The sequence below is a fragment of the Plutella xylostella genome, chromosome Z (assembly GCF_932276165.1).
Source record: "Plutella xylostella chromosome Z, ilPluXylo3.1, whole genome shotgun sequence".
Lineage (NCBI taxonomy): Eukaryota > Metazoa > Arthropoda > Insecta > Lepidoptera > Plutellidae > Plutella > Plutella xylostella.
Genome location: NC_064012.1, coordinates 1,377,839 through 1,391,373, shown reverse-complemented (window position 1 = coordinate 1,391,373; position 13,535 = coordinate 1,377,839). Strand labels below are relative to the sequence as shown.

General features: G+C 39.4%; 1 protein-coding gene across 1 annotated transcript in view; it reads left to right on the top strand.

The window, feature by feature from the left end:
* Nucleotides 1–13,535, top strand: part of LOC105397241 (neuralized-like protein 4) — a 30,010-nt gene that overhangs the window by 4,504 nt on the left and 11,971 nt on the right. The window contains exons 2-14 of the mRNA XM_038121999.2: nucleotides 3,528–3,632; nucleotides 4,070–4,183; nucleotides 4,676–4,873; nucleotides 6,047–6,164; nucleotides 6,347–6,413; nucleotides 6,619–6,751; nucleotides 7,347–7,502; nucleotides 7,924–8,064; nucleotides 8,981–9,107; nucleotides 10,444–10,546; nucleotides 11,858–12,034; nucleotides 12,270–12,360; nucleotides 12,739–12,856. Coding sequence (XP_037977927.2) covers nucleotides 3,528–3,632; nucleotides 4,070–4,183; nucleotides 4,676–4,873; nucleotides 6,047–6,164; nucleotides 6,347–6,413; nucleotides 6,619–6,751; nucleotides 7,347–7,502; nucleotides 7,924–8,064; nucleotides 8,981–9,107; nucleotides 10,444–10,546; nucleotides 11,858–12,034; nucleotides 12,270–12,360; nucleotides 12,739–12,856 — 1,648 coding nt within the window. The remainder of the gene's footprint in view (nucleotides 1–3,527; nucleotides 3,633–4,069; nucleotides 4,184–4,675; nucleotides 4,874–6,046; nucleotides 6,165–6,346; nucleotides 6,414–6,618; nucleotides 6,752–7,346; nucleotides 7,503–7,923; nucleotides 8,065–8,980; nucleotides 9,108–10,443; nucleotides 10,547–11,857; nucleotides 12,035–12,269; nucleotides 12,361–12,738; nucleotides 12,857–13,535) is intronic.

Below are 13,535 nucleotides of genomic sequence, written 5' to 3'. Positions count from 1 at the left end.
TTTTAGGGTTCCGTAGCCAAAATGGCAAAAACGGAACCCTTATAGTTTCGTCATGTCCGTCTGTCCGTCTGTCCGTCTGTCACAGCCGATTTACTCGGAAACTATAAGTACTACAGTGATGAAATTTGATGGGAATATGTGTTGTATGAACCGCTACAAAAATATGACACTAAATAGTAAAAAAAAGAATTGGGGGTGGGGCCCCCCATACATGTAACTGAGGGATGAAATTTTTTTTTTCGATGTACATACCCGTGTGGGGTATCAATGGAAAGGTCTTTTAAAATGATATAAAGTTTTCTAAAAAACATTTTTCTTAAAGTGAACGGTTTTTGAGATATCAGCTCTCAAAGTCGTAAAAAGTATGTCCCCCCCCCTCTATTTTTATAACTACGGGGTATAAAATTCTAAAAAAAATAGAGGTGATGCATGCTAATTAACTCTTTCAACGATTTTTGGTTTGATCAAAGTATCTCTTATAGTTTTTGAGATAGGTTGATTTAACTGTAATTTTGGTGAAGTTATTGTGCTTACACTGAAAACGATGGCTGAACCTTATAAGATAGATCAAAAAATATACTACAGTATATTTGCTGCTACGGAACCCTTTGTGCGCGAGCCCGACTCGCACTTGGCCGGTTTTTTTATATCGTCAACTCGCGTGCTCATGTAAAGTACGGTCAGATGCAAACCAATTGAAACTAAAAAATATAGTTAAATATTGTCTCCCTGGCTGATTAGCATAGGAAGGTACCGACTAGACATTAAAGTAGATGCTTTGATTTCGGGATAAAGTGCGAAAGAAGTGCGGAATGAGGCAAAAGGGGATGTGACCTATGACGCATGATACCCAAGTTTGCTATCTCTCTCATCCCGTGCGCAAATTTTACCTGTCATAGCTATGTCCTTCAAGTTTTTGTTGCAAAAACCGGTTTAAAGGGATAAAACGTAATTGTTTTGGTGACGTCGTTTTAGTGTTACTCCTAATTCGAAGCAGAGATGTACAGTGCATTACTTACAGTCTACAGTACAGCGCAAAAATATTATAATGTGGCAGTTTTTACTGATTTTGTTGTATTGTGGGGGTAAGCCTATAATAAATTAACTATACTATATTACCAAGTCTACTTTGCCGTAATATAAACACAGTGTTACGTTTTCGTTGTGTTACCGTTATATTAAATATCGAATTAGCACTAAAATTTAAAACAAATTTCGTTTATTTCATTGGTCCAAGAGACAGACCTAACTGTAACAATTAGGTACCTCCAGGAAGTTCATCGCAAGCAGGTCCATCTAGTAATAAAACTGCACATGAAATCATAACATCCCAGCGAGGAAAGTCGATACTGCTTCGTGCAGGTTATAAATATAACAAAGACCGAACAAATAAAAATGGTTCCTGTGTTTGGCGGTGTTCGAAGAGAACAGTAAGCCAAGCGAGATTAATTACTGATTTAATTTTAAAGTAAAGTCCTATAAAATACCCTATACATTTTAAGTAGTTACCTTAAGCATAATAAATTATAACTTTTGTGGCTGACTCATGATACCCAAGTTTGCTATCTATCTCATCTCGCGCGCAAACTTTACCTGTCATAGCTTTGTCCTTCTCATTTTTGTTGCAAAAACCGGTATAAAGGGTTGAAACGTCATTGTTTTAGTGACGACGTGTTACTCAATCTGGGGGCACGGCAGTGCCCCCACCAAGTCGAGCAAAAAAGCGGCACGGCCGTACTATGCTTTTCTCGAAGCAATTCAGGCCATTTTCGACCCCCTGTAACTTCGTTGTGGATAAAACTAGAAGACTAAATTTTCACTAACCATGCAGACATTGTAAAGACACGGTATATTTCAAATTTCATTCAATTTGAACCAGTAGTTTAAGAATTATAACCAACTCGAGTAAATTTTTTCAATTTTGGTCCAGTTTTCTAGATAGGTACAAAACTGCTTAAATAATTTCATAATCACATATCTGTAATCACCAAGTAAATAAAGGCGCACGGTAGTGCCCCTGCCAAAGCGAGAAAGGAAAAATCCGCAAAGGAATAGAATAGAATAGAAACCGTTTATTATCATACATACATATACAGACAAAGTAAAAAAAACAATATTTTAAAATGAAAATCTAAGAAAACACTTGTGTTTACAATACTTTGTCATCGTTATTGTATGATAAAAGGGGTAGGCTCAGCATAAACTATGCATGTGACCAAAAGGGCACATCACAGCGCTGGTTTTCAGCGGACCCCAATCTCATGAATCCACACATGCACGTTAAATACATTCAAGGATGGATTACCTACCTACGGACAAAGCACATCAGGCTACCAGTGCTACCACTTATAGTCAATTTTTCTTAATGTACAATGAACTTTGTGTATTGGAAACTAAGGTTGAAATTTAATTAGGGAAATTTGATGCAGTACGAAGTATCAAAGTTACGTTTAAAAACAATACTTGTCAAAATAACCAAGTCTCGTAACTCAGTTGTTCTATTTATATAATTATTTATAAAACATTAAAGATTTTTAAGATTGAGATGCGTGCGTGGTTAAGACTTGGTATTACCTACATGGATCTCACAAGTTTTTACCGTAGAACAACTGAGTTACGAGACTTGGTTTTTTTGACAAGTATTGTTTTTGATGGGATAATAATTTAACTTTACTATATTACCAAGTTTACTTTGCCGTAATATAAACATAGTGTGTTACGTTTTCGTTGTGTTACCGTTATATTAAATATCGAATAAGCACTAAAATTAAAAACAAATTTTGTTTATTTCGTTGGTCAAAGGGACCGATAAGCATAATAAATTATAACTTTTGTGGCTGACTTCATATTTTCACAGTCGAGCCAGTTGACGACAAAAAAGTAGGTTAATACGGAAGGTGCCAACTGGCGCGAGGCGCGCCAGTTTCACAGTAGCGTGTTGACGAATGACTCCCTTTTCCCAACGTCCCCTCACCTACCCTCACTGTACATCCTTCTCTGTTGCTTTTGCAAATCAGCAGTATTTTGAAATTACAACCAATCGTGCTTTTCTTTGTTAAATTATAAATATGATTAACGAAAACAAAATAAACCATGAAGTCAGCTTTCAAAAACAAAGCCATTTGTTTCAGGCATAGGCAACACAATTCACTTGCAACAGGGATTCTAAGAGCTGAAAAGTTTCAGAAACCTCCTATGAAAAGTGGATTTTTAAGTCTTCTCATATAAATAAAGCTTTCAGAATTTTCATGGAAGTTTCCCGAAGTATTTTGCAACGCAGCCAGCCTGGTATAAAAGAGGCTGTAGGGCTTGCGACTAGGTCATTCGATTAGGACGCCTCTTTCTAAACGGACTCGAAATTAAGACGCTAAAGATTGTGTCTTCTTTCTTTCTTAAACTCATCTTGTTAGGTCTCTCTTACCAATTTAGTTTAGGATTGATCGATTTCAAATTCGGTAACTAGTGTTTTGGTCCTTTATACAATATGAGTATGTGTTCATTATAACGGACGATTACGCTTGTTACAGGTACCCAACATCTGGAATGGCAGCATTGAGATAGGGGTCACAACATTGGACCCCGAGTATATGGAACTACCCGCCACTGCTACTAAACTACGCAACATAGCTTGGGTAAGTGAATAAAGATTTTTTTTACAGGATCTCCTTTTATCTGCGATATTTCCCGAAGTATGTCAACATTCTTGATAGTGTTGTGGAGCTCTTTACAAGAGGAAAACGATATCGTCATCATGATCTACTGCTGGATGTAGGCCTTTCTCAAAGAGCACCACAAGTCTCAACTATCATCGTCATCATCAGCGAAGAATCGACTTTGCTAGATGAAAAACTGCCTCAATAGGCAACCAGTGCCCTTTCGCCACAAATATCTTGCAACACTTGCTCAGTCAAATTTCACTCTGCAGGTCCAGGTCTTTTATATGTTAACCTAAACTTCTTTCTTACCGGGAGGGAGTGACCTGACATCTATGAGACTTCACTATCAATCATCTGCCATCGATTGTCCACTGGTGGACATAGGCCGGCACTGTAGTAGTTCTAAATTTCAGATTCTATCGGGCAATTCCATACTGAAAGACGGCGTGACTCTGACCAACCACTACGGTCCAGAGCTTGATTCTCTACGTGAAGGTGACACCCTGGGAGTTATCAAATCTAGCAAGGTAAGTCGATGAACCTTTAGCAGACTTAGGAAACAGACGGGTGTACACTGTATATTCTGCCTTTTATGTCATTAGCCCTTCAGGAGAGGCTTGGCTAGACGAGAGTTCTGTTATGTTCTCATCATCCGTTCAGTCCAAGGATATGCGTTTATGCTATTTGTTAAATAAACACACTTTATTATCGCTTGACGATCGCTAAGTTTCCCAGCGCCAGGGGCATCAATAAGGTCCTGCTGACGCACATTGGCAATCAACAATTTGATATGTAACATAATTTCTATGGATGCTTAACATGGTGGGCAGAAGCGATGATGCTGCATCATTGTTTGCTAACGTATCGGTGGTGGTAAGGCAGCTAGTGATTAGACTGGTCAACACCAGACGATCCAACGCGATCCGGACACGGCTAGGAATTTGAGATACAATACTCCTTTCCGTGTCCTATCGGATCGTTGGTGTGGACCGTCTATTAACACTCGCATACACTTTCAGGGGGAGTTAATGTTCTTTGTGAATGGGCACTGCCTGGGCATAGCGGCTCGGGAGCTCCCTCCCCGCGTGTTCGCGGTCATCGACCTGTATGGTCAATGCGTTCAGGTCACCATCATGAACGCCCGCGAAGGAACCTCCGGCTCCGGCACGTCTAACACCGCCATGGTCCCCATCATGGAGGGCAGCATGGACGAAGCTGTATGTATACCTAGCGATAGTACTGCTTTTCGATAGTGGGTTAAGTTGCGGCCGCTACACGGGGTGGTTATCAACGTCGATGAAATCGTTTAATGTGTGTTCCAACAGTCGTAACGCCGTATTTGTGGCGAATCGCGATATAGTTACATTTATCTACGTCGATACCCGTGTAGCGGCAGCTAGTCGTAGTAAGACTGTATAATAACACCGCAGACAAAGAGACAACTATGAAAGTCGCGGACGTTGCTTAAGTGGGAGTATGATGGCATTATTATCAAGACGAGATAGAGAGAGTCCATCCGCCATTTTGAGATTGTTTCTTTATCTCCCGGTGTATTTTTTTCTGTGTGTTAGGAAGATCTAGGAATGGTCTGCTTCGACGAAGGTCATTTAATTGTTTACCCTCATTTGCCCTAATGCTTTTTGAAAATCGTATAAAACATGACGTTAGATCATGTGTAGTATGCGTTGCTTCGTACGAAGAAGGCTATTTGTTGGAGTATCTTATTTATGACTCTGATGTTTAAGGTGTGCAACTGTTTTGAAGGAATTCATTGTTAATTTATTGGTTTTTGCGTGAAAGAGTAACTTACACATTTTTATTGGGTCTATTCGTGATACACTAATTTTATTTTTAACACAGTAACTTAGTGGAGTCCGCGGAAGACACTGCGAGAATCTTCGTGACGACGAGTTATTGGTCCTAACGGAAAATTTACTTGTTCAATGTTTTATTTTTATAAAATCTAAATTATTCATTTTGCCGTCTACAGTCTTACTATATTCCTATCTGTAGAGGCCTTTAGGGCGCTTCAGCTTCAACATGGCAAATTACAGTACAGTAAAGCCAATTTGCTACGCTCTTATTTACTCTGTTTAGTCCTTCAATGTAAAATGTACGATCATGACACATGCTGTCTTGGACTTACTCACCCTCCAATGCTCTGCAGGAAAAACACTTTAGGACGTGAAAAGTTGAAAAAAAACTGTCTGTTTCCTTTCTATCTATTTTTTTTCTTTAATAAAAATAATGAGTCTTCCTACACACACATAGTCTTTCTACAGAAAATCTTTCATATTGCTGCAAGAGCTAACTGCGAATTTCTACTCGAATGTAAAACATGCGATCATGATTACACATTTAATGGTTGTAAAACATGATTTCATGTAAAGTCTACTCATGCTGCCCTGGACTCCACCGTGACGCAGGCCGCCCTCCCGCTCCCGTCTTCATCCAAGGGATCCAATGACGTCTACGTACCTATGACATCTGATGCCGCTTGTGCTCTGGGTAACTATTATACCATAGGAAGGTAGGCACCATAACCTACAAAATGGTTTTGTTGTTTTAATACTTAAATCTTGATCTGTTCTTTTAAATAAATTGAATCAAATTGAATATTTTTGGCACATTGACATCGGTTTTTATGATTGCCTCTGGGTTTTAAGTAATATTGCGTAATTTTCTTACAGTGCCTCTCGATCGCTTACGTTTTCACACAAGGTGTGGGATTCTAGTCAAACTGTCCAACAATAATAAGTAAGCATAATTTATTTTATTTACTAACAGTTTTATCAACCAGATACGAACTAAGTACTAGTACTTTAACAATATAATAGCAGTCATCGCCTACGACAAAAGACTTGACACATCAATGCTCAATTATACGCCTGCAGTATCCACAATTAACGTACCAGATATTCAAACATAGCCTCTACCGCACTGATATTACCATCCCTAACAGATCAGCGGAGAGATCCAGACCTCTGGACGACTACAACAACGGCGTGGTGATGACTCATCGTCCGCTGAATGAGGAGGAGCTGTTCGAGATACGCATCGACAAGCTCGTTGACAAATGGAGCGGTAGTATCGAGGTTAGTACTGAACCCTGTGACTGTTAGAAATATTGAAATAGTTTGTTGGTTTTGGACGTTAAATTGATAGCATAAAGTGCAAAATATGGAAGCCTTCTAGTTAGAACTTAGCGTTTCATGCTGAGATGATTAGCCAGTTGTCAGACCTCGATCTACCGTATTAGTAAATACACATAATAAAGCCAGTAACGTGTTTCATACAGGGTTGCTAATTATAGGTGTTTGTTGGCCCTATGACGAAGGTTTCAAGTTTTATTGCGTTGAGCTTCGAGGTTTTGTAATTCGTTAAATTGGAGATTTGCAAAGTGCGTCTTAACTTGAAGCTGGTTTTTGTGCTTTTTATGAAACTTTATAACTTAGGTTTTGTTTTGCAACTTTGAATAGCTTTTCCCGTCAATACCCGCAAGCGATTTTTGTTGAAATTCCAGAATTCAAAACGCAGCCTTCCCTGGATTATAATAAGATCATTATTATGTACTACATGTCCAATCATTTATATCTTGTTCCGTTTATAAAAACCCCACAATCGCTTATTTCACTTAAGTCCTTGTTCCAAATGGAACTCTCTTCTCTTACTCTCCCGTCATCCTATCAGGTCGGGGTCACCACCCACAGCCCGGCGACCATACGGTTCCCGTCGACGATGACCAACATGGACTCGGGCACCATCATGATGTCCGGCTGCAAGGTGCTCGTCAACGGACAGGGCACTTGCATGGAGTATGGGAACTTCAACCTGGATGAACTCAGGGTAAGGAGTGTAGGAGGGTATGAAAGAAAGAGGTTGACTTTTTCGCCATGTCGGATTTTCTAGCGAGTGTTCAACGTCATCAATATAATATTATAAACATATTTATTTCTTTAAAAAAAACATTAGGTACCTTAAAGAGCGTCACAGCACTATGTAGGTATTTAGCTTAGCAAATGTATCCGACCAACTGAGCTACTTTCACCATGTATATGACAGTGAAATCCGGAATAAAATCCCACCATAAAATAACTCAGCGGTTACCGAGCAGTTATCTCTACGGATCCCTTTTTGCCGATTTTTGGCGGAACCCTATATTAGGTGTTGAATCTACTCAACAAGTTCTTAATTTCAGTATTCTTGAACAGAATCTCTACGGAACACTAATTGAAGACCGCTGCTAACACATTTTTAACGTTGCCAGGAGGGTGACACAGTGGGCATGATGAAGCGGCGGAACGGCAAGCTGCACTACTACATCAATGGCGTGGACCAGGGCGTGGCCACGGACAAGGTGGAGCCCACCGTGTGGGGGGTCATCGACCTGTACGGCATGACTGTCAAGGTCAGTTGTGTTGTGACTGTTATGATTGTTATCTGTCCTTTTCTTAGCGTGTTGGTAATTTTCAGGTGGACTATTTTGTCACCGTGGTGACAGGATCAGTCAGGCAGATTTGTGGTCTGTCGCTACTGACTGCTTAGGGTCCAGGGAGCTCAAAGTGCGGATACAAATATGAATTTACAAAAAATACGGTTAACTGAAATGAAATTTAAATTTTATTTACCTATTGTAGTTACATTTATACAGTTTTTACTCTTGACTACACATTATTATAGCTACTTTGCAACTATAACACACTACACACGCATCGCGCAACAACACCGTTTCAAAATGCGCCTAGACATGGTTCAGCAACTCACACACATTGTACTATTTGTAATTCATCACTGCTTCAAATACACGTACATATGGTGAGTTTTTTATACAATGCTATTGTGATTTTAAACCATTGAATTAATAGATTAGGGATTCTTCTTAGCGTGTGGGTGGCTACAGTAGATTTGGTCTAAGGTTTGTTACTGTGGTGAAAGGATTAGCCAATCGGTCACTGACAAAGGACAGTGGATATGGAACTCGTCATTTATATTATGCCTCTTTCAAGCACCCTTAGTTTGGTTTTGGCCTCGGAACGATTGCGTTATTCTCTGTAATAAAGTGACTTAACAACCTATGTACGTCGTGTGCGAATCTAGCAGCATAGGTAGTATAGGTACGTGTGGCCGCTACTCATAAGAGACTCGTAGAATCCGCGCATGAGACACAAGTCTCTTGAGATTCGCGACATGAGCGAAGGTGCCCAGTTGTATTTTTCACCAGGTGTTTTTCGGTCGAGGCGTTCTAGCGCAACCCTAACCAGCAGCAGTTTCCGTTGCCGCATCGGCCGGAGGACATCATCACTTATAAGTAATTGGTTGTGTAGGTGACGATAGTGGATGCTTGCGAGGCGCCGGACACCAACGTGTACCGACGCCGACGCCGCGCGGAGCCCTCGCCACAGCTGCCGTCGCCTGCCCTCTACAGTGGCGCCGAGTCTGAAGACTCACCCCGTGAGTACACCACACACCCCCACATACGCTTATGTCAGTATTAAATCTCTGATACTAAATTGACAGTAGCCAATAGACCGATAAGTTCAAGAACTGTTCGGAATCTGTCAATTTAGTATCTAAGATTAAAAAAACAGACCATAGGGTCTTTAATTTGTATTTATGCCAAGTTTCAAAATCGTCACTAGCTGATCCAGTAGAAAGGTTCTGGAGTGGAGACCCCGTGTCGGCAAACGGCGTGTCGGTCGCCCCCCAACCCGTTGGTCTGATGATCTGCGGAAGGTAGCGGGAAGCCGCTGGATGCAGATGGCGGGTAATCTTCTGACCGTTTGGGGTGGCGATCGTTAGGAGAGGCCTATGTCCAACAGTGGACTACGGAAGGCTGAGAGAGAGAGATCCAGCAAGCCCCTCCGAAACAGGGCTTAGAGATGTCTAATGAATGTTCCACGTTCAAGGAATATAGTCGATTTCATGCTTGCGCAGAATGTTGAAGGAACTACTGGTGATGATGAGGAATGATCATTGATGACCTGACCTGTATATACTTGTGGATATGGGTTTCCTCCAAAACAAAGAGATACAAACATTTAAGATTAAAACATATCTGTATTGAAATAGTTATTTGGTTCAGCGAGAATTAAAACCCGAAATATCACATCAACAACTGTCAGCTCGGCGTTTTATGAGACAATATTTCAGTACAACGGTTTCTATAGGAAAACAATGGTACCTACCTATTAGGTTCGACTGCTTTCAAACTATCGCGCCCTTATATACCTACTTTAAATAAAATCAATCGAGTACATTAGGTATTCATAGGTACCACTTTCCTTCGAATACTCTATGCATTTGAAGGAAAGTGGCTAAAATTTCACGAAACGAATATGTTGAAAACCAAAGAAAAAAATGTAGTGAAGTACTAAATATTCATGAACAAATATTTGGGTTTATGGTCTTGGTAAGTCAAGTTTCTTGACCTTCTTCTAATCCTATTTCTCCTGATAAACTATCTTTTCAAAGTGGATGTTGTCTCATTTGTTATTTTTATGTGTTCCTAGTGTTCCTACTTACTAATTCATGTCATGTGTTTATCAAATAATACTTTACGTGGAATACAGTCAATACAGTCATGTCGTCGAATTATATGTTTGTTGATATGTGTGTATAATATCATATTTATCATAGGTGGACACTGGACAGTAATAATAATTATTCTCTTCTGCCAATTTTCGATTAAATTGATGTGTTTTCTTTCTTCTATTCTTTTTTATGAACATTGCACTGCGAATGTGAACGCAGTCGCGCTTGTTCTTGACTGGAACTGTGTTTGTTGCAGCCATCTTACGTCCTACACTGGACGAGGATACTCTCTTGTTTCATACGCTGCGTGATTCGAATGTTGTTGTTATTAACGATGGTAAGACTGCTCATAGGCCTAAGTGAGTATCTATCCCGAATATATCTTTTTACTGTTAGATATACTACTGTACTCTGAGGCGCTTAATCATTCATTAGCTTAAGTTTATTTTTTAATGCATCTGCCTGATTATTGACTATTAAAATAATGATTAAGAGACTCTCAGTACGGCCAATAGTGCTTTGTTCATATTGAACTCGCTCGGTAGCGGGCGTGTGAGTTTCGACGTGAACGCTTTCATATCACTTTGTATTTTTTGATATTGTGTGACCGCGCTTGCGATATCAATATGAAGAAGGACTTAGACATAGTGTCGGATGACGCTTACTTTGCAACATAATCAATTAATCATTATAAAATTATAATTATTATTTTTAGTAACTGTGACTTACGTATTATTCTTCATTAATACAGTTAAAGATAAAAGCTAATATAATTTTACCCGTTGCAGAGTTAACCTTGTCTGATACAGAACCATGTGTTTGTATTTATCGGTTTAAAATTACGAGATACTGTTGAATAAGTGAATAGCTACATAAATACAAAACCTTGTTTCCAAATGGTGTTTATAATTGGAGGTGTTAAACAGAGAGTACACAATTTACATAGTTATGTTTAGTAGCTTTTTATAAGAAATAAAATACCTAGCCTTATAAGTGCAACTGAAAATATGTGAAATATGAGGTGAATATTTATATTTTTCGGTAATTAGGTATGTGACTTAAATACCATTTCGAAATTATACGAAATAATATTCAATAATAAATCATTACTGTACAAAAATAATTTAATCTACTCCTGTGAATATATTTTGTCTGACATACTTTATTAAGTAATGAAAACTGAAATAAGATGTTTGTAATTTTTTTGACATGTATTTTTATATCTACCCATAGTGTTTTTAGAACACTATACTAACTGTAAAGATAATGTATTTGCTGTGAATTTTTATAAAAAATAATATTTTAATCATCCTGAAGAGTAATGACTTGTTACACGATTTCCTTAATTTGTATCTTTATACATTTAAACCTTAAATATTGCAACTTTACGAATTGAGTCCTATCTGTTTAGTTACGTCCAATTGGCTTTTGTGGATTTGCTCAATTAATAATTTTAGTCAATGTTCCTTGCTTCAATAGCTTATATTAATTAATTATTATTGTTATACCATTCTATCGACCTGTTTAGTTCTATATAAGTAAACTTAAGTCACATCTAATCACACCGACGGAAAGCCACCCCTCAATAGTGCGCGGTCATATCCCATTGTAGTGCAGTGTGCCAGTGAGAATCGCAATCTAATGTTGACGCGTTAAAGTGCAATTTCCAGTTGTCACGAATACTTCAACAATGGGATAGTGATGACCAACCGGACCCTGAAGACCAACGAGTTGTTCCAAGTGCGACTCGACGTCATCATCCCCAAGTGGGCAGGAAGCATCGAGATTGGAGTCACGCAGCACACATGCAACGAGATACAGTTCCCATTCAAAATGAGCAATGCTAAGTGAGTATACTGCTGTATCTAAAGCTGCGTACAGACCGGCCCAACGAACGCCCAACGATGGATAATTATCATACATAATACAGGGAAGATTGCAGCAACGAAGGTCAACGAAGCCGTTCGTTGGCGTTCGTTTCGCCGGTCTGTACGGAGCTTAAGACGAAACGATATCATTTTGTACTTATTGCTGTCTCTTAACACGATGGCCGTTACACTAACACTGAATGCATGTATACAGGTCGGGCACTTGGGTAATGACCGGCGAAGATGTGATCAGAGACGGAGTAATCATCATGCCACAATACGTCCGGAATCTCAACAAACTTGTGGTAAGTGGCGTACCCTTCCTCTTTCCCATTCGTTGAAAGACCAAGCGCTGTTGGATAAGGGAATTGATGTTCCTAGACTTCTTTAAGGTTTGGTTAGTGGGCGTGACGGTGACGTGACAGCAACGCTACGTCAGCTGCCGCTAGGTGTTTAAAATATATGAAGTTCCATATGATGCGTCAAGCTCGACGCTTTGCGTTATGTCGGGTCCAGTGTCTGACCGGACCCTAAATAAGTCTAGAGACAGGAATTGCCTCATCCAGCCCCGTTGGCTTTGAATCCAAACCTGAGTCCACACATTTTTATAGCTTTGATTATTTTTACTTCCATCATTCATTCTGACATGTCTTTCTAAATTTCTAACATTTCCTCCCCACCAGGAAGGTGATACCGTCGGTGTGATGCGCAAAGACATCGGCATCCTACACTTTTTCGTGAACGGGGTCGATCAGGGTCCGGCCGCGTTCAACATTCCCGAACACGTCTTCGGTGTTATAGGTACGAATTGAAATGTCCTCAAGACGCTAGAAGCTTGCTGGGAAGAATGACTTTTTAAATTGTATATGTAAATACAGAAATGTGCTTGTGATTGAGTTTCATTCACCTGTAACCCCGCTGTAGATTAAGAATGCTGTATTCGCTTCCTTAGGGCGTAGAGGAGTCACCTGTAGGGAATGTACCTACATAAATTTTTGCGTTATGTTAGTGTAACAATTTAGTGCACGAATAAAAACCTCTAGCAGCAGTAAGCTTGAATTATCACTACTAACAATACAATTATCCTATGCCTGAAATAGAACCCATCCAACTCCCGTACCATCATAGTAAAACCTGTTAAATAAAAACGCTGCTTATCTTTAAAATTCATACATACACTGTAAATAACAAATAAGAAGTCACTGTAGATTCCCATATGGCCAGGACTTTCACAAGTAAGTGGAGAACATAGTAGCAATAATCCACAATTTGGGTCAAAAACTGAATTTCTACGAACTGTTACACGAGAAGTTCTAAGTCCGACACTGCTGAATTCCGATATAACTTTACGTCGATCGTCATCATCACAAAAAATATCGAGATAGGTAAGGCTTTTTCTGTAGTTTAGGACTAAATCAATTATGTAATTAGTAGTGTAGCGGTGGTAGCTCAGTCGAGTAAGAATGAAAGAAGAGAAAGA